The sequence below is a fragment of the Suricata suricatta genome, chromosome 10, assembly GCF_006229205.1.
Source record: "Suricata suricatta isolate VVHF042 chromosome 10, meerkat_22Aug2017_6uvM2_HiC, whole genome shotgun sequence".
Taxonomy (NCBI): domain Eukaryota; kingdom Metazoa; phylum Chordata; class Mammalia; order Carnivora; family Herpestidae; genus Suricata; species Suricata suricatta.
In genome coordinates, this window is record NC_043709.1 from 44,059,092 (window position 1) to 44,084,387 (window position 25,296).

The 25,296-nt window shown below is 33.9% G+C and overlaps 1 protein-coding gene across 2 annotated transcripts in view; it reads left to right on the plus strand.

The window, feature by feature from the left end:
* ZFC3H1 (zinc finger C3H1-type containing) overlaps positions 1-25,296 on the plus strand; it is a 53,941-nt gene that overhangs the window by 13,616 nt on the left and 15,029 nt on the right. For both annotated transcript variants that reach the window (XM_029953214.1, XM_029953215.1), the window contains exons 3-22: positions 949-1,013; positions 5,094-5,292; positions 5,757-5,980; positions 7,161-7,284; positions 10,021-10,115; positions 11,452-11,661; positions 11,857-12,021; positions 12,952-13,089; positions 14,136-14,257; positions 14,817-14,966; positions 17,627-17,801; positions 18,054-18,185; positions 18,513-19,055; positions 19,141-19,250; positions 20,244-20,375; positions 20,479-20,600; positions 21,535-21,636; positions 21,960-22,079; positions 23,017-23,200; positions 24,750-24,936. In XM_029953214.1, coding sequence (XP_029809074.1) covers positions 949-1,013; positions 5,094-5,292; positions 5,757-5,980; positions 7,161-7,284; positions 10,021-10,115; positions 11,452-11,661; positions 11,857-12,021; positions 12,952-13,089; positions 14,136-14,257; positions 14,817-14,966; positions 17,627-17,801; positions 18,054-18,185; positions 18,513-19,055; positions 19,141-19,250; positions 20,244-20,375; positions 20,479-20,600; positions 21,535-21,636; positions 21,960-22,079; positions 23,017-23,200; positions 24,750-24,936 — 3,299 coding nt within the window. The remainder of the gene's footprint in view (positions 1-948; positions 1,014-5,093; positions 5,293-5,756; positions 5,981-7,160; positions 7,285-10,020; positions 10,116-11,451; positions 11,662-11,856; positions 12,022-12,951; positions 13,090-14,135; positions 14,258-14,816; positions 14,967-17,626; positions 17,802-18,053; positions 18,186-18,512; positions 19,056-19,140; positions 19,251-20,243; positions 20,376-20,478; positions 20,601-21,534; positions 21,637-21,959; positions 22,080-23,016; positions 23,201-24,749; positions 24,937-25,296) is intronic.

Genomic DNA, 25,296 nt, shown 5'->3' on the forward strand with positions numbered 1-25,296 from the left:
GAGAGAAGAGGTTAGGGATGAAGGGCTGGGATAGATCATGCAGAGCCTTATGAGAACTTTGTGTTTTATACTGAGTGAAATGTGAGCTACTGTGGAGTCTTGAGCATAATTTGTTTTCTATTCTCAAAGGACCATTTAGGTTACAATGTTGAGAATATTCTATAGGGAGTAGATGTATCTACTGTATTCAGTGATGTTTTGATAATCTTAACAAATTTGGGGTCTCTAATACCATACACATCTGGAATTTCTTCTAACCTTCTGATTTTTACTTCTTTAAAAAATATAATTAGTTTTCATTCTTAATTTCTTACCGTTGATCTCCTTCCTCAGTGTTTCATTCTCCAGGGGTGCTCTTAATTATTATGATTTTTAACTACCAGCTATAGCCTGATGATTGTCTTTAACTCAGTTTAAGTATTCTAGGTAATACTGCATGACTGCATGAGACCAATTTTCATTTTGGAAGTACTGAGACAGAATTGAAATAATTGTCTTGTAGAGATCCGTACAGTGGTTGGACAGTGTCTGAGTACATGTTTGATGAATTAAACCATTACTTGCTTTTATAAACTTTGTGTAGACTTATATTTATAATTTGAAATTTATGGTTTGTACTTGTTTTTAAGGTAGCATTGTGCTCGTAAGGTACCTGCCAGCTTAATGGAAATTCTGTTATTCAGATAATTACTTTTATATTTCAGAAGTCATTTTATCAAAGTACAGTTTTAACTTATTTGGTATTCTTAATAATTTTGCCTTATAACTTTCAGAGATAAAACTGGTCTGAGAAGTTTGGTCAGATTTTCATTCTAATAGTATCCTTTACTTTTTGGCTCATATATTGCAGAAATGAGAGACCTTTTAAAATAATTACTAAATATATTTTATTTTAAATTGATTGTAGCTAATTTTTGAGTGTTCAGAGTTTGCTGTTTTGGTTTACAGGATTAGAAGATAAAGAACAAAATCTAACAAGAAGAATTAGTGCCTCTGACATTTTATCTGAAAAGGTAAGATACTGCTTTTTAGAATTGGGTGTCTTCTGTAAAACCGATTCTTGTACTGCTTTGCTCACTTCTTTTGAAAGAAGATTCTGTCTTGCTTTTTGCTCATTTTCTTTACGTATTTTCTTTCATCATTACCACCTTTTGGACATAAGCCTTAAATATAAGAAAATCTGGAGGGATGTTGTGAAGTATCTTTGCACTGGCTTCAATTAAATTGAATTGAAGTTTTTTTAATGTTTATTTTTGAGAGAGCGTGAGCTCACAAGTGGGGGAGGGGAAGACAGAGAAGTAGAGACACAGAATCCAAAGCAGTCTTCAGACTCTCAGCTGTTAGCACAGAACCGGATATGTGGCTTGAACTCATGAGTCATGAGATCATGACCTGAGGTGAAGTCAGACGCTCAACCAACTGAGCCACCCAGGTGTCCTGAATTTAACTGATTTTTGTATATACCATAGATGATCGTTTTGTTAGTTTTTTAAAACTTAATTTTCACCCAGAGATTGTGTCTTTTCTGCTTTGGGGAGATTATCCTGTATGGGAAATCTTTGGATTTAGACCTTGACCAGCTTTTCAGTTCTAGCTCCTCCTCTTATTAGCTGAGTCATCTTGTGTAAGCTCTTTAGCCTTTATTTGCCTCTATTTTCTTTTCTACAAAATGAATTTAATGCCATCAGTTTTCTGGATTGTGGTGAGATTCAAGAGGATAAAGTACAGAAGCACCAAGTACTGTTTCACACATAATAGCTCTGAATAGCCTAAACCTTTTCTTTCTTTTTAAAAAACTTTTTTTTTTATTATTTATTTTCAAGAGTGAGAGAGACAGAGCACAAGCAGGGGAGTGACAGAGAGAGAGGGAGACACAATCTGAAGTGGGCTCCAGGCTCCAGGCTCTGAGCTGTCAGCACAGAACCCAATGAGGGGCTTGAAACTTGTGAACCTTGAGATCATGACCTGAGCTGAAATCAGCCACACAACTGACTGAGCCAGCCAGGCGCTCCAGCCCAAGCCTCTTCTTTATTGAATTAGAGATATGAAATACCTTCAGCTCTTTCTTTTAAGATTTCACTTAGGTGTTTTTGTTTGTTTTTTTATTTTTGAGAGAGAGAGAGAACATGAATGGGGGAGGGACAGAGAGAGAGAGGGAGACACAAAATCTGAAGCAGTCTCCAGACTCTGAGCTGTTAGGACAGAGACTGACACGGGGGCTCAAACTCACAAATGATGAGATCATGATCTGAGCCAAAATCAGACGCTTAATCGACTGAGCCACCCAGGTGCCCCAGATTTCACTTGGTTTTTGTGAGTAAATCAAAGTGATGCAAAGGCCTAGGACTTTAGGAAAGAAATGGTCCTGAATTTAAGATTGATGATATAACAGATATATGTATAGATACACACACACATGTACATAGGTGTATATGTTTTGAATGTTCTCCCAATAACTTAATAAATTAAGTTGACCTTATCTGGTTTACAGATGAAGTAAGATTAGTATGGGTAGATTAAGCGACTTGCCTAAAATTATGTAGGACTTAAGTGTCAGAGCAAGGAGTTGATTGGAGTTCAGGGTTCTTCTGGTGATCAGGTAGCTGCTTTAAGTAGCATATAGTTGTGAGACAGAATCAGTAACTTCTTTCTTTTATTCAAAAAGGAATAGTTGCAAAAAGTAATCAAAGACTTTTAAATCTCACTGGAATGGTGATGATAGCTTTATTTTAAATTCTCTAGATCAGCAGTAACCAATAGAATTTTCTGCAGTAATAGAAATGTCCTTTGTCTGCACTCTCCAGTATGGTAGCTATTAACCACATGTGGCTTTTAAGCACTTGAAATGTGATTAGTATGGCTGAGGAACTAAATTTCTTATTCAGTTTTAGTTAAGTTAAATTTAAATAGCCACATGGGGCTCATTGCCACCATACTGGATAGCACAGCTCTAGAATTTCCATACAAAGCAGTAGAATTTGGTATGTTTAGGTGACTAAGAGTAAAAAAAAGATAATATATATATTTTTTAAAATTTTAATTTTTAAATTTTCATTTATTTTTTTAACACTCATTTTTGAGAGAGAGAGAGAGAGCACAGCAGGGGAGAGGCCGGGTGAGAGGGATACACAGAATCTGAAGCAGGCCCTAGGCTCTGAGTTGTCAGCACAGAGCCTGATGTGGGGCTTGAACTCATGAACTCTGAGATCATGATCTGAGCTGAAGTCCAACGCTCAACTGACTGAGCTACCCTGGAAAAGATAATTTTTCAATTCATTTGTTACATATATTTCCCAGCAGTGGAAGGAATAACTATATCCTGATTTGGATAAACTGAAGTACTGAAATACATGATAGTAATTCAGTTAGGCACTTACAGTAGTTCATAATAAAATGAAATCTATAGGAAGGATCAATAAAGAAAGGATTCTTTATTCTTTTTTTTTAATGTTTGTTTATTTTTGAGAGGGATAGCGTGAGCAGAGGAAGGGGCAGAGACAGAGGGAGACACAGAATCTGAAGCAGGCTCCAGGCTCAGAGCTATTAGCGCAGAGCCTGACGTGGAGCTCGAATTCAACGAACCATGAGATCATAACCAGAGCCAAAGTCGGGTGCTTAACCAACTGAGCCACCCAGGACCCCTAGATTCTTTTCTTCGTAGTTAAATAATTTAATTGGACATTAGGAAAAAAGTGATTATAATTCACCTGTAAGTAAAAGTCATTAGATAAGTGGGCCTTAACCTTTGTGAGTCTTAGTCTCTTTGATTCCCTGCTTTATACATGCACATAAAGGACAAACAGACAGTTTTGAATTTAACTTCAAAGGGTGGGGAGGCCAGAGGACTCCCAAAACCTTTCTTCCCACCAAATGCATGTACTCAGTTTCGAACCTCTGCTTTGTTTGTCTGACATGACATTTTATCTAAAATGTAGAGAATAGATTTTTTAAATTATCTCAAAAAAGGTAGAGTGAAAAATTTAAGAAGGTATTTCAATTGGAAAACATTTTTCAAATATTTGCTCTTAACCTATTTTCCTGTTTTAGCTTCTCTGAAGAAAAGGCTTGGGTGTTCAAAATATTTTAAATATTCAGATAAGTATCTGTAGTTTTAGAACATGTAATGTTCAAATATAAGTAAATGTAATTTAAAGAATTATAAAATACGTGTTTAAAACATTTTTTAAGTTTATTTTTGATAGAGAGCCAGAGCAAATGGGGAGTAGGCTTTGCACTGTCAGCATGGAGTCCAATGTGGGGCTTGAACTTATAAACCTGTGAGATCATGACCAGAGCTAAAACCAAGAGTTGGACACTTAACCAACCCAGGTGCCCCAAAATGCGTATTTTTTTTTTTTTTAAGTTTGCAAATTTCAACCTTGACATTCAGTGTACTTGTTCTCTGTATTCCTTGTAAGACTAGTAAGTCATGATTATGGAACCACTTCATTCTTCATCCTTTTAAAAAGTATATTTTTTAAATGTTTGTTTATTTTTGAGAGAGCGAGAGAGAGAGGGTAAATGGGGGAGGAACAGAGAGAATAGAGACACAGAATCTGAAGCTGAGCTGAAGATGGACGCTTAACCGACTGAGCCACCCAGGCATCCCTTTTTTTTTCAATTTGTTTTTTTTACCATTAGTTATTTTTGAGAGAGAGAGACAAAGGGCAAGTGAGGGAGGAACAGAGAAACTTTCTTCATTTACCTCCCCTCTGGGTTGATTTCTTCTTGCATTCATTGTCATCAGATTTTTACTTTCTTGTTCAGGAAGTTCAGTTAAATGCTGATCTCTTACCCTTAACTTTCCTTTTTTTGCATCATCCTGTTCATTTAGTTATATCCACCTCTTCTAACCCTTCGTCTTAAACACACGTACTCTCTACAGATTGATCTTCCATCTATATCATAGGGATGAATTAGGGTGTAGGGCTGTGGTAAGTAGTTTGGTTTCCTTACTTTACTAACAACATCGCTGTTTAAATATTTGCCTTACAGTTAATTTTAAATTCTGATCTTAGGAAAGATTTGGCTTGGTAAAATGTTTAAGGTCAAATAATAGAACTAAAAACTTGCAACTATTTATTTTTTTAAAGAAACTTGGTGAAGATGAAGAGGAACTGTCTGAACTACAACTTCGTCTTTTGGCTCTTCAGTCAGCCAGTAAAAAATGGCAACAAAAAGAACAGCAGGTGATGAAAGAAAGCAAAGAAAAGTTGACTAAGACGAAAACTGTACAGCAAAAAGTTAAAACCAGTACAAAAACACATTCAGCCAAAAAAGTTAGCACTACAGGTGATCGATCATTTCTCTTAAATTCTTTAAATTGATTTCATGTATCACTATAGTTTCAAGATTAAAACAATTTTTGATTTTAGGAAAAAAGTGCTAGTGGAGTGGGTGGGGGGTGGGGAGAGAGAGAGAGAGAGAGAGAGAGAGAGACCATCTCAAGCAGGTTCCACACTTGGCATGAACCTGACATGGGGATCGATCCTATGACCCTAGGCTCGTGACCTGAGCTAAAATCAACTGACTGAGCCACCAAGGCATCCCTAATTTCAAGATTTTAACTCAGAAGGTTTTGAGTTTGCAGAACTACAGGGCCCTGAATGGGGAACAATCATGTATAAGCAGAATTTGGAGGAATAGCTGTATATTTGACTTAACAATAATGAAAAGAAATTATAAAGCACATCTTGTTTTCTAGGAAATTCTGACTCTAATAGATAACTGATGTTCCTGTATTTTTTTATTTAAAGCTAAACAAGCATTAAGGAAGCAGCAAACAAAGGCATGGAAGAAACTACAACAACAAAAAGAGCAGGAAAGACAGAAAGAAGAGGATCAACGGAAACAAGCTGAAGAAGAAGAGAGAAGGAAAAGAGAAGAAGAGATCAGAAAAATTCGAGATCTCTCAAATCAGGAAGAGCAGTACAATCGATTCATGAAACTGGTTGGTGGAAAGAGGAGATCAAGAAGTAAGGTAAAGAGTGCTAAAATATGAAATCAAAACATTATTCAAATATAAGTGCCTTTGCTGTCTTATTTTATAAATTCAGTCAACTAAGAAAAAACATAGATCTCTTGTGTTTGATAGAACTTGCTTGATACAACTTTTTTGGGGAGATGGGAATGTTGGTTATAATTGAGAGTGAGTCATATGTAGTTATAGATAATAGAAATAGAAGAAACGAAAGACTAAAATATGGTTAGCAAAGTCTGCTTTTGGCTATTTCATTCTTCTCTATTTAGAAGAAGTAGGATTACTAAATTGTAGGGTTGACTTATCCAAAAAAAATGGCCATACCCTAAGTTATAAGGGCATAATTTCATTAGTTTTTTTTTTTTAACAACATTTTTTAGGACTGTAGAATTAGAAGTGTGTCATGATCAATTGGCATGGAATGTTTTAAAGAAAGTTAAATCATCATAGTCTTACTTCTTTTGGTTACTTTAGTTACATTTAGTTTAAGCATTAAGAATTTATTATGTAAAGTCATTAAATAAGTCATTGGTTTTTATGGATAGTGTTAGGCATTAAACTGGAGATTTAATAGCAGTCTCTAGTGGTAAAAGTGGCAAATTTCAGAATTTTGAGATTTGAGACTGTACTTGTGAAAGGACTGTTGAAGAGAGGGATGTTAAAAAGTAAGAGCACTTTGTAGGGAGTCAGGAGTTAGGTTTGCTTAAGCAAGGGATTTATCAATATACCTTGAACTTCTAAAAATTACTTTGATAGAATCTCTTTTAGAGAAAAGTGTTGTAGTTTTACTTGACTCTTTTTATCCATCTGGATTGGTTTTTGTTAGATTTTGGTTTGTTAAGAACTGTTGTCTCTGAGTGAAACATTATAAGAAATAAAAAAACTACCCATAAATATGCCAACTAAGAATTTCTAGTTTTCAGCTATCATTAATGTGTCCGTAACTAAGATGTTACTGGACTTCTTGGAAATATTCCAAAATATAGTTTCAATGACCTAAAACTTGAGTTTATTCATCTAGTTTCTCATAGAGGCTGTTACGTGTTCAAGAACTTGAACATCTTAATTTTACAGAGGAAAATTTTTGAAAGTGTTCCCTGTGAATTGTTTCATAATTTCTAGTGTAAGAATAGACTAAGACAGAAAATGCTTTGAAACTGAAAAATTTTTATGTTAATAGTCTTCAGATCCTGACCTAAGACGATCCTTAGATAAGCAACCTACTGATAGTGGAGGAGGCATTTATCAGTATGATAACTATGAAGAAGTTGCTATGGATACAGATAGTGAAACCAATTCTCCAGGTATGAACCAAAACTTGAAAACACTTATAATTGTTCACAGATTTTCATAGATAGAAAATGATCATAAAGCTACCCAAACCTTGGAAGAAATGTGTAATGAAAAGTGACATTTGCTGGTGAATTGTGTAACTGTAGACATTTAATAGTATAACTACTCTGAAAGTAAACCTCAAATATGTAATATGAACCTTTATTTCTAGGTGTTTGTTTTTAGATGGGATTTAAATAAAAAGTGTTTAAACTCCTCTATTAACTGTTGGATCTGAAAAGTGAAGATAGAAGTATGAGAACACTGCTTTTAAATAAAACACAATAAATCTCTTAAATTACCTTTATATTTAAGATACTTTCTACTTTAGTAAAAAAAAAAAAATCTTGTTTTGGGGCTTCCTTTCTCCTTCCAGCAATGTTACTTTAAATTTGCAGATGGAAAGTAGTACTAGTGGCAACTCAAGAGAGGCTGGTTAGAACTGATCAGGGCAGTACCTCAGTTTGATTGCCTACTCTAGGATGTGACTCTATTCTTGAGAGCTAGCGACTTGCTTAGCTATTCAAGGGTGATTCTGTGAGAGGCCTATTTTCTCACTAATTAAAACACATAAGACTGGGGTGCCTGTATGGCTCAGTCGTTAAATTGATTTCGGCTCAGTTCATGATTTCATGGTTTGTGAGTTCTAGCCCCATGTTGGGCTCTGTGCTGACAGCATGGAGCCTGCTTGAGATTCTCTCATGCCCTCTTTCTGCCCCTCCCCAGCTTGTGCTCATGTGCTTTCACTTTCTCTCAAAATAAAATAAAATAAAATAAAAATAACCCCACCTAAGACTAAGGCAGTTAACTGAATGCCATTCTAGGAACTGGAATACTTATTTGAAAAATTGTATGATCAATGTATTTCTTCCTGTGGTGATATTGTCAGAGCAAATCAAAACCAGAATCTTATTTTGGTGCCTAGAGAGAGACAAAGAAAAATCTATATGATTTGAGTAATGTTTACTCAAAGTGCTCATTTTAGGTTAATTGTTTTTAGGCTAATGTTTGATAATTTCACATTATATTGTGTGGTTTTTGGTTGATATTTGATCATTTCACATCATGTATTGATTTTGAGAGTGAGAGAGCACAAGTGCAAGCAAGGGGGTGGGGCAGAGAGAGAGAGAGAGAGAGAGAGAAAGAGAGAATTCCAAGCAGCCGAGCCTGACTTGGGGCTCCATCTCACTACTGTGAGATCATGACCTAAGTCGAAATCAAGAGTTGAATGCTTAATTGACTGAGCCACACAGGCACCCCTGTTTTTATTTCAACATGTAACTCTTTGGTCAGTATTAACTTTTCTTATTTGTAGATTCTTTGAGATAATTCATTGCATTCCCAAGTATTGATAATATTATTAATATTTTCTATTTCTATAACTTTATGAACTATGCTTTCAAAAGAATTTTGTAAAATGTGGCACCTGGCTGGTTCAGTCAGTAGAGCATGTGACTCTTGTCCTTGGTGTTGTGAGTTCAAGCCTCATGTTGGGTGTAGGGCCCACTTTAAATAAAGAGATTAATTTTAAAAAGTTAACAGAGAATGTACTCTTTACTAAGATTTATCAAATTATTTAAAATTTTTTTCATTTCTAATTTTAATTTTTTTTATTTTGAGAGAGAGAGAGAGACAGAGAGTGAGCGAGGAAGGGGCAGAGAGAGAGGGAGACACAGAATCTGAAGCAGGCTCCAGGCTCTGAGCTGTCAGCACAGACCCTGACGCGGGGCTCAAACCCACGGACTGTGAGATCATGACCTGAGCCAAAGCCGGATGCTTAACCAACTGAGCCACCCAGCCGCCGCATTAACTTTTTGCTATATTCACTATAGGTACAGAGTTTTAAGAAGTAAAATGTTCTAAAGGCCAATGTATATTCAAATGCTATCATTATATGATACAAGTTAAACATATAAATCAAGTGGGTAATAGCCATATTGATTTGTGAGACACGTGGGATAAAGAAGCATTAGTTTTTCTTTTAAGTTTTATATATATAGTTACTGGGTAGCAAGAGTAGTCTTTGAATCTGCCATATTTCACCCAGTCTTAAATCACTGAAGATGAAGTGCACAATTATTTTTATCTGCTACCTTGGAAATAAAAATGCTAGCAGCTTAAGAGAGGCGCATTGATTCTATTTCAGAATTATTAAAATGTGACAAAGTGTACATTTAATTGATTAAATATAATAGGTATTTTCATTCCTAGTCCTATTTACTTTCTATACACTTAAATAGTTCATTTCTTTGCTCCATATGAAGGGAAGAATGGAATTAACATATCACTTGTTTTCTTTTGTTTTATTAGTTAGGGAACTTTAGCAGATTCAAGGGAATTTTTTGTTTTATTATTCCTTAAAAAAATATGTTCGTAAAAAAGAAAAAGTATGTTTCTTGCCTTTCCTGCTCTGTTCCTTGTTACCATCATTAGGTGAGAAGTGGAACAAACTAGAGAGGTTTTTTCCCCCCCCCCCCCGAACTAAGGAGTTTTAAGGCACTAATTGTCACCTTAAAGTTGGGAGGCTGACTTGATGATGATAAAGGATAATTTTAAATAGGTGGAAAGGATTCATGGAGGTGAAAGAATTTGTTAGAGCTTAATTTGCACTCCGATGTATTTTTATTTCTTCAAGCATGTCGTCATCTTAATTTATTCCCGTGGAAGTATATTTGTCTGTAAATTCTTAATGAAAACATTTTTTACAGCCCCTTCACCGGTGCAACCACCATTCTTCTCTGAATGTTCACTGGGGTATTTTTCTCCACCATCTATTTCTTTGCCTCCACCACCTCAGGTTTCTGTAAGTAAAACTGATGTGATTTCTAAGAAAATTATTTTGTTGATTTGTGTCTTTTCTAATAATGAAAAACTGGCAGGTAATTAAAAGTAGCAAATGTTTAAAAAGAGCTTAAATTAGAATTGTTTACCAAAATTAATAGCTATGAAAACTATAGAATAAATAGTTATTTATGTATTGGCAGGTTGTCCATATGGCAGGTTCTTCTCCATAGCTGTTTTTTAATCTCGTGTACTTTTGTTCATTACTTGACCATGTTTCCTTTTTCCTTCTCAGCTAGTAGCTACTCCAAAAATTTATTCCAAAAGAAGAGTAAGGTTATCTACTGTTTTGTATTATCTTTTTTGGCAGTTGGGATTTAGGTGCATGAAGGATACTTCTAGAAATAAATTCTGTCTCCTCTTTTGGTGAATATGGTTATTTTTAATTTGAAATTTCAGCAAAAGAAGATCATTTTATGTAGAAGTTGATTTCTTTTCATCTTTCTTTTAAAAGAACTGCCACTCCTCCATTTGAAAAAAAAGGGGGAGGAAAGGAAGTGAGGGAATCATTAAGTAAAAGTTCTGAAGTTATTTCGAAGTTGAGAGAACGTGCCCACCACAGGATTTCTCTCAGTGGGTTAGAGGAGACTTTGCCGTTTCACAGTTCCTAGGTGGACATGTGTGGTATCCTAGCTTAAGGTGAGGGGAGTATTAGAGCACAGAGTGAAGGGAAATTCTTTTCCTTGAAATGTTTTCTTTTGGGAAATGATAGATGAGCTAAGTGCTAAGGGAAATACTGGAAGGTTTGTGAAACAAAATTGTTTCCAAACTCAAGGATTTGTATACAATTAGTTTTCTTTATAATTTCTAAGAAGCCATTTCACAAGGATTTAAGAGTTTGTTCTTGACAGTTCTTGAGATACCCTGGACTATTCTCAGAATCCCTTTGGTGCCTAATTTATTTTTTACTTAAATATCTATCATCTTTGTTTTCAGTATTTCTGCTTGTTTTCAGGTAGTCATCTAAAGGGAAAGACTCTGTAAAATTTGATTTCTGTCTTTTAGAATGCTAAGTGAAAATAAGAAAGATAATGGAGGAGTTGTATAATTGCCTGAATTTCATAAATTAAATGTTTCAAATATTGGGTTTTTTTGCAAAAATTATACTTTTTTTTTACTGTTGAATATTGAATTTGTGTTAAAGATTTATAGGATGCTTATTAGTTCACCTTTGTTTACAATTGAAGTTATAGTTTAAAGTTTGCCTTTTTAAATTTAATGTAGCTCCAAAGATAAACATTTTGAATTGGTAATATTTGCTTTGTAATTATTATTTCTTCTTTTCTAAAAATTACTAGTCTATGCCACCTTTGAGCCAGCCTTATGTGGAAGGCTTGTGTGTTTCTCTTGAACCTCTACCTCCTCTACCACCTTTACCACCTCTCCCACCTGAAGATCCAGAACAGCCTCCAAAACCACCTTTTGCAGACGAGGAAGAGGAGGAAGAAATGCTGCTTCGAGAAGAGCTACTTAAATCTCTTGCAAATAAAAGAGCTTTTAAGCCAGAGGTAATTTAGGTGCCTGAACCTCTAGGTGGTGCTCTTGAGCTTAGTTTTAGGTAGTTCTGCTTTTTTGTTTGTGATTCATTGGGCTTTTTAGTATAGTAGCACTAAGTCTGAAAATAATTTACTCAAGATTTTTAAAGATGACAGAAATATTCTTTTATTTAAAAATATTTCATAAATTCTCTTTTCCTTATTTAGGAAACATCCAGTAATAGTGACCCACCTTCACCTCCAGTTCTGAACAATTCGCAGCCTGTGCCAAGAAGCAATCTATCAATAGTCAGTATTAATACAGTATCTCAGCCTAGGATTCAGAATCCCAAGTTTCATAGAGGACCTCGTCTTCCACGAACTGTTATCTCGGTAAAAACAAGCAAAATATTTAGTTCTACTGTTACACAGCTTGTGAGAAATTTTTATGTAATTTTTCTGACTTATTCCCTTCCTCCCAGTTTATTTATAGATGTATATATATAAATAAAAATTTATTTTTTTAATTTATTGTTGAAATGGGGCAGTTTCTTCATTTAAAAACTAATAAAGTTTTAGTGGTAATGTTTTTGGGGAAGCACTATTCTCATTAGAATGGTATGCTTTTGCTACTTTTTCCCCATTTTTTTCTATATAAATTGGTCCATTCTGATTATCTCTTTGTTCTAGAGTTACTATTAGTAAATTGTATGTATATTTTTAATTTGTTTTATCTTTGCTCATATTTTTCCAGTTGATGAATATACTGTGATGGCAGAATTTATTTATTATGTTTATTTACATTCATTAAAAAGATTGAAATGACAGTTTCTTCTTACCCTCTTTTCCAATGGCTTTGAATTAAAATAACTGGAGCAAAGCCAAGTTGAAAACTTGCCTCCCATAGGTAAACTCATTTTGGCTACTTACCCTCTCTATAACCACAAAAGCCAAAAAGTTTTGTCAGTTATTGGATAGAATTACTATTTGTTTGGTTGTAAAAGAGTTAATTTATGGCTCCTTATCGAAAGTTGGAGAATATAAAACTTAATGAGAAAGGTGGTCATAGTAAGTGTCTAGAAAGACTGACAATATAGAATATTTTATTTTGTGGACAAATAACCAGTATTGGTGAAGTGGGACAAAGTTAGGCAACATAACCATAAAAACCCATAAACCATCTGCTTGGAATCCATTATTTTTAGGAATTGAAATTCAGAGAGGTGAAATGGCTCGTGTAAGGCTACATATCTAATTGTGGCCGAGCCAAAAAAATAATAGAGAACCCTCTCATCACGAGTAATAGATATATTATCTTTGCAGCTTCCAAAGCACAAGTCAGTGGTTGTAACGCTGAATGATTCAGATGACAGTGAATCTGATGGAGAGGCTTCCAAGGCAACAAATAGTGTTTTCGGTGGATTGGAGTCCATGATTAAGGAAGCAAGGCGAACTGCTGAAGTAAGTACAATCATGAAAGATGAAGAGATGATATACTGATTATTATTAAAGGCTTTTTTCCCCCTGAAAATTAGACCTTAGAGGTGTAAGTTTTTAATATTTTGAATTGTGGGAATATTTAAATTATTTGTGTTATTTAGGATTTTATATTATGAAGCATGCATAAGTTTAGTTAGATTTAACTATTAAAGTCCATTTTATTTTTATTCAAATGGGCTAGTATTTTTTTCAAAATAAATTGAGTAGATAATTGTCCTCTATACCAAGGAAATGTATTGCTCTGGAATTGTATCATGTTAACAGAAAAAAGTTTTTATTAAATTATATAATCTCAGTACAACTTAAAAAAAATATTTTTTAGTGTTCATGTATTTGAGAGAGACAGAACATGAGTGGGGAAGGGGCAGAAAGAGAGGAAGACACAGAATCCAAAGCAGGCTCCTGGCTCTGAGCCGTCAGCCCAGAGCACGATGTGGGACTTCAACTTCTGAACCATGAGATCATGACCCAAGTTGGACACTTAACTGACTGAGCCACCCAGGTGCCTCAGTACAACTTTTACCCCTATTCTTATTGTGCATATGTTGGTTACATATGATTTAGTTCCATTCTTTTAAAATTGTAGGTCTTGGGACGCCTGGGTGGCTCAGTCGGTTGAGCCTCCGACTTCGGCTCAGGTCAGATATCACGTTGGTGGGTTCGAGCCCCACGTCAGGCTCTGTGCTGACAGCTCAGAGCATGGAGCCTGCTTCCAGTTCTGTGTTTCCTTCTCTCTCTGCCCCTCCCCCTCTCATGCTCTGTCTCTCTCTCTGTATCAAAAATAAAAATAAAAACATTTAAATAAAAAAAAATTGTAGGTCTTAGTGGATCATACAGTTAAGTTGTAGTTAGCAGGCTGTGTTGTTTTAAGAAAAGAAATGTAAAGAAATGATGATACTCCTTTACTTCTAAATGGCTAAATGTGCACTGGGTTGCAATGTAAAATATAAAACTTAGCGTGGGATTATTGAAAACTGTTAATCTAGTTGACTTCAACTGTTTTCTAGCAAGCTTCAAAACCGAAAGTACCTCCAAAATCTGAAAAAGAAAATGATCCCTTGCGAACACCTGAAGCTTTGCCTGAAGAAAAGAAGATTGAATATAGATTGTTAAAGGAAGAGATTGCCAAGTAAGTAGCATTTTATGTAATTAGCTTTAAAGATATTTTTTTTTTTTAACACTTAACTTAGTCTTTATATACTTTATTGGCATTGGACCATGAGTGATGCAGAGTTAATGTTTTTGTAATTCACTGGAGGGGGAGCCAGATGATCATTTATAGACTTGAATACAGTGGTGCACTGACATAAAAACAGCTTAGAAAAGGATTAAAGCTGCTATAAAGGAGAATTATACTTTTTTATACTTTATATAATTTTATTTGTCAATTATACCCTAGTAAATTTGAAAAAATAGTAGTATCAGTAGTAGATTCCTTTATAGTTTTAGTAGTTGACACATGATATTACATTAATCTCAGGTGTATAACATTATGATTTGACAACTTTATACTTAAGCTATTGTACACTATCAACTTTGAATGCCAGCTTGGTCATGCATATTGTGTTCTTATTAGTCAATATGATTAGTATTTTTACTTTATTTTATGAAATAGAATACATTTTTAAAGATAAGTAATTTTAGTTTATCTTTTGGTGTAATTCATCTACTTTTATTGATTATTTTAGTCGAGAGAAGCAGCGTTTGATTAAATCAGATAATCTGAAGACAAGTTCATCATCACCAACAAACTCTGATGTAGAAATTGATGGGATTGGCAGAATAGCAATGGTTACTAAGCAGGTTACAGATGCAGAAGCAAAACTTAAAAAACATAGGTGAGCCTTATTATCTGATACTGATATATATTGAAATGTTTCTGTATTTGAATGGTATATATTTACAGTTAATGTCAATAATAACCATGTTTTATAATTACAGGTTCTTTTATACTTGGCTAAAGTATAGAAAGCTATCATTTTGTTGAATAATACATTTATAAAATAATATTAATCTTTAAATAAAAATACCAAGATTTCAGAGAAGATTTTTTTCCCCTTTAGATATATACATGGCTTATTCATTGCTAAAAGCATTTGTGAAACTCCTTGTTTTGGAATTTTCCTTAAAACTTTGACATCTTTTCGAAATACCTTCATTAGAACCATATTGTTGTTGAAGGTGGGCTCAGTTGTTGGTAATAGTCCTTACCTAGTCTGTTCAATAAGACACACAGTCAAATATGGTATTGTAAGTGTGTGAATATTAAGTTAAATCTTAAACTTACATGTTTTGTGAAATTACTATTTTTCTAAATGGTGTCGCAAAATTTTGAAAATGAATAACTTTACAAGATGAACATAATGAGTCATAGAATTCCTTTTAATTCATTAGCACATTTGGAGAAGTTATTTTACTGAGGTATAATTGACATATGGGTTTCAGGTTTATATCATGAAGTGCTCACCACATTAAGTTTAGTTAACATTTTGTCCCTATATGTAGTTAGAATTTTTATAATGGTCTTTGATGAGGACCGTTAGCATATATTTGATAGAAATATTATATTATGGCTATATATCTTTTTCACTCCATATACCTTGAAATCATTAGTTGATGAAGAGCAGAATGGCTTTAGTTAACTTCAACACTTCTGAGTTTTGTTCTGCTAGTCTCCCTATAGGTTTACATATGTAAGGGGAGGTTTTGTGCAAAGATGGTAAGACTTTCCCTATTCTGTTTTTAATAACTGACTGACTCACCAATTCTTAAACTTCATAGGTTAATATTAAAAAATGATTACAGGGATGGATTAATTCTAAATGTTAAAAATCATTAACAATGTATAAATAATTAATGATTTTTAAAACAAGCTTCAAAAGTTAATCCACCCTTAGTTAATTAATGAAGGGAAAAAAGTAGAATTTACAATCACCTTGGTACTCCTTTAGTTTTTTTAAGTCTGAAAAAGAATGTAATTTGGAGTGTTTTGACAAGACACCACACACAGATACCTCAAGGAGGGGTATCAAGGAGATAGGGACCATGTAAATTTTTATAACTAAACAAAAGTATCTGCTGTCGTTTTTTTTTAATTATTTATTTATTTTAAAGTTTATTTTGTGTGAGAGAGAGAGCATATGCACGCACGAGGGTGGACCAGGGGAAGGGGCAGGGAGAGAGAGAATCCCAAGTAGGCTCCATGCTGCCAGGCTGTCAGCTCAGGGCCAAATGCAGGACCATGAACTCATGACCTAAGCTGAAACCAAGAGTTGACTGACAGTTATTCAACTGAGCCCCCCAGGTGCCCTTGTTCTTTATTTTTGAACAAGACATTGGGGATTAAGTATTTTGAATATTTGTCTTTGTGTTAACTACCATATTTTATTACTATTAAAAGATGCCATTATTTTGTGCACTAAGAAAGAAAACCTGCTGCTAGCCAAACTATGATACCTAATAATGTTAAGACATATCCTGATATTAGAGATCTGAAAAATGTGCTTTTTAAATGAAATGCTGTGTTGACTATAAATCTCCAAAGTTTGTGAGAAATGGTATTGTGTATGTTTTAAAAGATTAACATAAGTTTCATTTAGATTCTATTTATTAACTTCCATAAAAAGTGAAAAGTTTATGTATTTGAGAGAAAGGGATGGAGAAAGAATCTCAAGCAGTCTCCACACTGTCAGCACAGAGCCTGACGTGGGGCTTGATCCCACGAGCCATGAGATCATGAGTGAGCTGAAATCAAGAGTCAGATGCTCAACCGATTGAGCTATCCAGGTGCCCCAGAAGGTGTGAAAAGGTTTTTAAAAAGTCTTTGTCTTTCTACTCCCTATTCTATCACATTGTCTCTGGTTTTATGATTCATTCTAAATGTCAGTTGTTTTGACTGTTGAAATATATCTCCTGGGCAAGGTCCTTCATTTTTTAACCATAATATTCAGTAGTTGAGAAAATTAAAATCTGTATCCATAGATTTATGTTTTCTGTTTTTATTCTCAGTTCCAATACAATTACATCTGTATATTGTTTAAAAATTTAGACTTCCTTTTCCCTTTGCTTGCCTTGCTTTAAATAAAATGGGTTAAAGATTTGTAAGTGCTTGCTTATATTTAGTAGATGTTTATTTGTATATGTATTAAGAGCATTATAAATGAGGCTAAACATAACAATTTTCTGTCTTAATAAGTTCTTGTTTTTTAGGGATCCAGTAGGGTCAGATTCAGTCACATCCACTGGTTATAGTTTTTCAACTGTAATTCACATTATTCAAACTTACGGGATAGTTTTAAAGAAGATTAGACCCATAGTTGCTTTTATAAAATGTAATAGTGTTTATTTGCATACCTGTGTGATTAGCGAATATGAAAACAATCCTTTAAAATTTTTATCTGTATTAATATATTTTTTGAAATCAGCTATTGCTTTGTAAATTTTTTATTCTGATGGTATTTGTCTACTAGTTGAGAAAAAAATTTTATTTCCCAATTAGGATTCTCTTGATGAAAGATGAGTCTGTTTTAAAGAATCTAGTACAGCAAGAAGCTAAGAAGAAAGAATCTGTTCGAAATGCTGAAACAAAGATTACAAAACTTACAGAACAGCTTCAGGCAACAGAGAAAATTCTCAGTGTCAACAGAATGTTTTTGAAGAAGCTTCAGGAACAAGTAATGTTCTTTTTTTTAATTAAGATATTGTAATCTCACATTACTACTCATTTTTACGGGCTAAATTTTTTATAAAACAAAACCGTAAACCAAAGCCATCAAAATGTGTAACCTATGTATTGTTTTCCATTGAGACATAATATTAGAATTTTTTATTTTCAGTTGAATACTCTAAAACTGCTGTGTTTAGTAAGGAGAAGGTATTCTCTTAAGGTTTACATTTACATTTTCAGAATTATCCTATATTTTCAGATTCACAAAGTTCAACAACGTGTTACGATTAAGAAAGCTTTGACTCTAAAGTATGGAGAAGAGCTTGCTCGGGCAAAAGCAGTGGCTAGTAAGGAAATAGGAAAACGTAAACTGGAGCAAGATCGACTTGGAGTAAGTTTATAGGAGTATTTTATTTTTGGAAAGGAGAAAGTTTTATGATACTTTTAAGGGTAAGAGATGTATAAAATAACTTTTGTTTTTTTCCTGCATGCTCAGAAAGATTAAAGCTTTATTTTTGAATGACATCCACATTTTTGGAAGTTTAATTTTTTAGTTTTCCTTTTTTTGTTTGTTTTTCATAGATTATAGATTAACTGTCATCAGTGATTTAGTTTTATACTGTTGGCATTGTATTGTAGGGATAACACATTTATCTTACCAAGAATTGTTTATGAAATCCTAGCGATGTAAAATATGTGTATCATGTTTTTCCCCCAGCCAAACAAAATGATGAGACTGGACAATTCTCCAATATCAAGTCCAAGAAAGCATTCAGCAGAACTAATTGCTATGGAAAAAAGACGATTACAAAAGCTAGAATATGAATATGCCCTGAAAATTCAGAAACTAAAAGAAGCCCGGGCCCTCAAAGCAAAGGAACAACAAAATATTGTTCCAGTTGTGGAGGAGGAACCTGAATTTTCCTTACCTCAACCATCACTTCATGATCTGACTCAAGATAAATTAAGTCTGGACACTGAGGAGAATGATGTTGATGATGAGATTTTGTCTGGTTCAAACAGAGAACGAAGAAGATCGTTCTTAGAGTCTAATTCTTTTACTAAACCTAACCTTAAGCACACTGATACACCTAACAAAGAATGCATAAACAAACCTGCTAAGAATACAGTAGAAAAACCAGAACTTTTTCTAGGGTTAAAAATTGGTGAATTGCAAAAATTATATTCAAAAGCTGACAGTTTAAAACAACTGATTTTAAAAACCACCACAGGCATTACAGAAAAGGCCTTGCACGGTCAGGTAACTGAACATTTCATATTCTGTATAAAATCTAGGATTCATCCTAGGCTTATTTGTTTTATGTAATTATTATTTTCTTTTGTAGGAGATTTCTGTGGATGTGGATTTTGTGACAGCACAGAGTAAAACAACAGAAGTGAAGCCATGTCCTTTTAGACCCTATCATAGTCCTCTTCTAGTTTTTAAGTCTTACAGGTATAAAAAAGATTCAATAAGCTTGAATTTCAGGACTGTTCCTTAATCTTAATGATAGTATCAACTTAGATGTTTAATGATACTGAAAAAAAATAATTGCATTTTGGTGACTGAAAAGTGAACTTGTCCTTTTAGGGAAAATAAAATTGTCTTGTCAGATTTGAACCAAATTAGGAAGTAAAGTTTAGCTCTTAGTGGGTTTATTCTTACCAAATCCTAATTTCTGGCTATTGGGGAATTGTGGAGAAAACTGGATTAACGTCTATTAGGGATTTTAAGAAAATCACTGGAGTTGAATGAGAATTTAAACAAAACTTTTTAATGTTTACTTTGAGTGAGTAGGGAAGGGGCAGAGAGAGAGGGAGAAGAGAATCCCAACCAGGCTACCTGTGTCAGCACAGAGCCCGCTGCAGGGTTCAGTCTCATGAGCCATGATGAGATCATGACCTGAGCCAAAATTAAGAGCCTGATGCTTAACTGAGCCACCCAGACACCCCAAGAATTTTTAAATTTTAAAAAGAATTTTACCATTACTCTAAGGTATGCATTGGCCAGCATTTGTAAAATTGATTTAGACATTTTCAGATGATTAGATTAATGGATGTCTTTTTTAAAAGACTTCTGGATTTTGTGAAACTAAATGGGTAGGATTTAATTATAAAATCGTAAACACCTATCAGGTAGTACAGAGTTTCCCCCTTGTTATTTTGTTAGCTGGTAACGTGTAAGAAATGCCAATATTATATGCCATCTCATTTTGTGTTAAAACACTGGGTTTAAACATAAGATTTTTTGTTGTTTTTTTTTTTTTAGATCTTTTGTGTTTTAGGCACAAAAGTAGTTGTCCCTATCAGTTGATAATTCTGGTTTTTTAGAGGTCATTTTGATAAGCTCAAAGCATAGAAATTCTAATGGAGAAAAATAAAAAACTTCTTAATTTCCTAGGGAATGTTTATGGAGTATAATGTGCCTGTCTACCTTTCTCCTCCTCAGATTTAGTCCATACTATCGAACCAAGGAAAAACTTCCCTTAAGCTCAGTGTCATATAGTAATATGATTGAACCCGATCAGTTTTTCTGCCGTTTTGATCTAACAGGAACATGTAATGATGATGATTGTCAGTGGTGAGTAGTTTTTACTTGTGAATGTTTTATAACTTAAAAGAGCCTTGGTTATTTAGCTTTGATGTGTACATATTCTCTTTTCTGTGTTGTTATTTTATTTTAGGCAGCATATACAAGACTATACACTTAGCCGAAAACAGCTATTCCAGGACATTCTGTCATATAATCTGTCTTTGATTGGTTGTTCAGAGACAAGCACTGATGAAGAAATTGCTACTGCAGCAGGTACTTAAAAACCTCTTGTTCTCCAAGTGAAAATTTGAATTTAGGCAATTAAAAATTGTTTAGTTATTGGCATCTTTACGTAGTTATAATAATTCACTACATTCATCTGTGGTATTTTATCCAGATTTGCTCTAATAGTTGCTGTCCAAATGTAAATTAATTAAAATTTCTTCCTTAGTTGTACTGGCCACATTTCACCAGTGCCACAGCACTAGCTGCTTTTGGTCTCAGTAGCGGTGAGTGCTTACCAATAGGATAGTGTAGATAAAAGACATTTCCATCATTGTGGAAAGTTCTCTGGACAGAGCTCATCTAAATAGTTCAGTTTATTTGGAAGAATATATTAACATATTTATTTAGCAGTTTTATTAATGATTTTAAAATAGACTCCTATTTTTATGTATTATTTTAAAAAATAGAGAAAAGTTTGAAATTAAGATGAATGTGGTTTCATATTCTACAAAGAAATGAAAAGGACTTTATACATTATGATATTATAGGAAGTGTAGATTACTGTCAGAAATTGTGAGTAAATAGTTAAGATTTTCTCCAGATTTATTGCCAAATTTTAAACCTAAAAGTACAAGTTTTCTGGAAGTAATGTTTAGTAAATTTAGTGTTAATCACAACCTAACGTGATTGTAAAGTCACTGAATCTTTATAAGATCATTCTCAATTTGGGACTTTAATTTTCACTTACTTGTTTAGTTTGTTTCAGGAAATAACTTTTGTTTTTAAGCCCAGATTGGGTGCATGATGTGTAGGATTTGCCATAGTAATTAAGGTAATGGAGTCCTTACCCTCTAGGAGGCATATGTGTTTTTGACTAATAACATATACTTCCTTTTAATTGTTAAATTCACTTTATACTCTTTAATTAGCCTCATCTCTGTAATCCATATTTTTTATGAAGATAGCATTCCTCTAATTTCAGAAAAATACGTTGAGAAACTTTTTGGAGTAAATAAAGATCGAATGTCAATGGACCAGATGGCTGTTCTCCTTGTTAGCAATATCAACGAAAGTAAAGGCCATAGTGAGTATCTCTCTCTCTCTCTCACACACACACACACACACACACACACACACACACACCCAAAGGGACCTTGTAGTTTCTTTATGATAGCCAATTCTTTGGCGTTATGTTCTAAAACTATATATGTGTATATAGATATAGATATAGATTTATATATATATGTAACGTGCTTACAGGGTAGAAAAAGTGTCTCTTCCTGTAAGGCAGAAAATATGTATGTGTGTCATTTCTGCCTAACAGAATAAATTTAACTTTTTTTGAGTATTGTGTGGGTAGCCTTAAAAACTGTAAGAAACTAGTTATATAATAATCTTCTATTTTAGCACCTCCATTTACAACCTACAAAGATAAAAGAAAATGGAAGCCAAAATTTTGGAGAAAACCTATTTCAGAGAATAGCTTCAGTAGTGATGAGGAACAATCTACAGGACCAATTAAGTATGGTAAGAAGTAATTTAAGATCTTGAGTCATTAAAATTGTGTTCATCTTTGTCTAATACTTTACTAATTTTTTGGTGTATCTACGAGCTTAGTTTTTTGTTTTTTTCTATTTTTTTAAAACAGTGATACCATTTGGCATTTAATGCATTTAGATCTTCATTGTGTGGGATTGCCCCTTGTATTCATGACCCTTACCTGGTAAATAAAGAGGTCCCTCTTTAGTAAATATGATGGTTTCAACATACTTGAACAAGGCAGAGGAGAGCAGTGCTGCTCCCACTTGAGAACTGCTGCCTGGTGTCCTTAAGGGCGAGGATAGTGTGTTTTCTCTTTGAGTCTGCCTTCTGACATGCAGTAGGCTTGCAGAACAAATAAATGAACAAACGAGGTAAATGTGAATGAGTGGTGCATTGTCACACATTTCTTATGTTATCTTAATTTTGCTTTATTTACTTATTTTTTAAAGTTGGTGTAATTTATTTACTATTTGTGGATTAGCAGATATCTAATAGATATATGCTCTCATGTGCTTATTTACACTAATAGTTTTTCTTTATATGTAATGGGATAATTTTAGCTTCATAAATTATAACTTTTTCTTTTTTTTCTTTCTTTTTTCTTTTTTTTTTTACAGTTTAGTGAATGTGAATTATCAGGTGGTGCCACTTACCCTTCACGTAGGGAGACCATACTCCTGGCTTGTCCAGGAGGATTCTAGTGTATCCCTGTTATCCTGGTATAGTTTTTAATAACATCCCTTTCACTTTTAGAAGTGTCTTAGTTTATAAATTATATGACCACTCTATCTTAAAGCTATGAGCTCCTGCATATATTTTGAATATTTCTATTTTTAGATTATTTTAAAGTTGAGGCCACTTGTTTTTTCTTGTTCTGTGGATAAAAGAAGGTGTGACTCTAATGATGAACTTTTCTTTCCAGCTTTCCAGCCAGAGAACCGAATAAATGTTCCTGCTTTGGATACTGTTGTCACTCCAGATGATGTCAGATACTTTACAAATGAGACTGATGACATTGCTAATTTAGAAGCAAGTGTGCTTGAAAATCCATCTCATGTACAACTTTGGCTCAAGCTTGCATACAAGTACTTGAATCAGAATGAGGGGTAGGTCTACTTCTGATCTTTGTGTCAACTGTTGCACATTTATATTTTTATGTTTGAAGTTTATTTCATCTGGTAATCATGTTTATGTCTTGGTATCAATGAAGTCTTTGTTTTTTTAACAAAGCCAAAAGCACTGTATTGTTTAAAAGCAGTTAGAAAAAATGTAAGTTTGGATCTTGAGTTGTGTGAATGGGCTTAGTGTGTGGGTAATAAATTAGCCACAGTTTTTAACTCCAGTAGGCTATTATTTCAAAGTAGGATTCGTTAAAACAGTAAATTCTGAGGGGTGTAAGGATTGATTATTGGGTTTTGTTTTGTTTTTTTGGTCTTCTTTTTTTTTTAAGTCCGGCAATAGTGATAGTGTCTTAAAATTATGGTAAAATCACAGTGGAACAAATTAAATTTGATGTTAATTTTTAATTTAGAGATTTAAAGCTTGTTTAGGCACATCTGAATTCTGGTGAATTGGCTTTTTTTCTGTGGGTGGTGTTATATGTATTCTAATAAGGTGAATAGTAATTTTTCTCATAAACTTGTTGCATTTGCCAGCTCCAACTTTTTAATATTATTAACAGGAATAATCTTTTATTATCAGGGATAGCCTTATTACTATAATTAAAAATTTATAATAATTCAGTTTTTAAAAGCTATTCTGAATGTCTGAAAACTTGGTATAAAAGCTTTGTTATAAGGCAGCACTGCGGGATGCTGATACATCACACATACCTGAATATGGGTGCTTGTTTAACTTGCCTTGTGTGTCATTTCCATGTTACTGGGGTAAGTTACAGTGTTTTCTTTTCTGACTCATTTACTGAGTGAAGGCCAAATGAACTGTACATTATTTTATGAACAGGATCATGAGAGACAATTATCTTCTTCAAGGGATAGCAAGCCCTTGATCATTGAAAAGAACTGTTACATTGAAAGCTTTGATATTTTGTGCTGGCAGTAGCTGGCCTTGAGGGGGAATTGTTTAACTTTTCCCATTCCCAGATCAGAGAAACTCATAAAAAGGTATTGCTGAATATGGACATAAAGTACATTTGAAGCTGATAATCTAGGGGTTTTATAACAGTGCTTTTTTATCTGGTGTAAATGCTCACTGAACATCCACTTAAAAAGGAATTGTTAGGTCTTTGGGAAATCAGGACCCTTTTTTTTTTTTTTTTGACTGATGTGATTTAAGATTCTACTCTACCTCTCTTTGTCATAGGTCATTCTAGCTTCTTGGTAGTTTCCAATAGAAAATGGAACTTTAAAGGCACCTGGGTGGCTTCATTGGCTAAGCATTTGACTTTGGCTCAGGTCATGATCTCATGGTTTGTGGGTTTGAGCCCCACATTGGGCTCTGTGCTGACAGTGCAGAGCTTGTAGCCTGCTTTGGCTTCTGTGTCTCCCTCCCTCTCTTTGCCCCTCCTCTGCTCGCACTCTCATTCTTTCTCAAAAATAAATAAACATTAAAAAAAATTTTTTTTAATGGAACCTTAAAATTGACTCATGAGATCAGCCTGTTAAGAAAATGTTTCTGTTTTTTTCTTTTATGTAGGCTATGTTCAGAGTCCTTGGATTCTGCTTTAAATGTTCTGGCTCGAGCTTTAGAAAACAACAAAGACAATCCAGAAATTTGGTGCCATTATCTCAGATTGTTCTCGAAAAGGGGAACCAAGGAAGAAGTGCAGGAAATGTGTGAAACAGCTGTTGAATATGCTCCCGACTATCAAAGTTTTTGGACTGTGAGTAGAAAAGCTAGCATAGCTTTATGTGTATGTGTTATAATTCTTGGATCATCATAAATATTGATACATAGTTTAATAAATTCATATGTTTTATCTGCATGTAGATATAATGACTTTTCATTGTCCTCTAACATCAAAACCACTCCTGGGTCAGGACTAAATTTAAAATGAGAATATATGTAGTGAAGGGGTAAATTTTCTGGGTGTTAACTTTATTGGTAAGGAAAAGATATAAACAGTTTAAAGATTTTACATTTGCCTATTCACTGGCAGTTTTAGGTTAGGCAATGTGAGTTTTTTGGTAATGAACCTGAAAAAAATATTTGTTTAATTTAGTATGTTCACATAACATTTTTA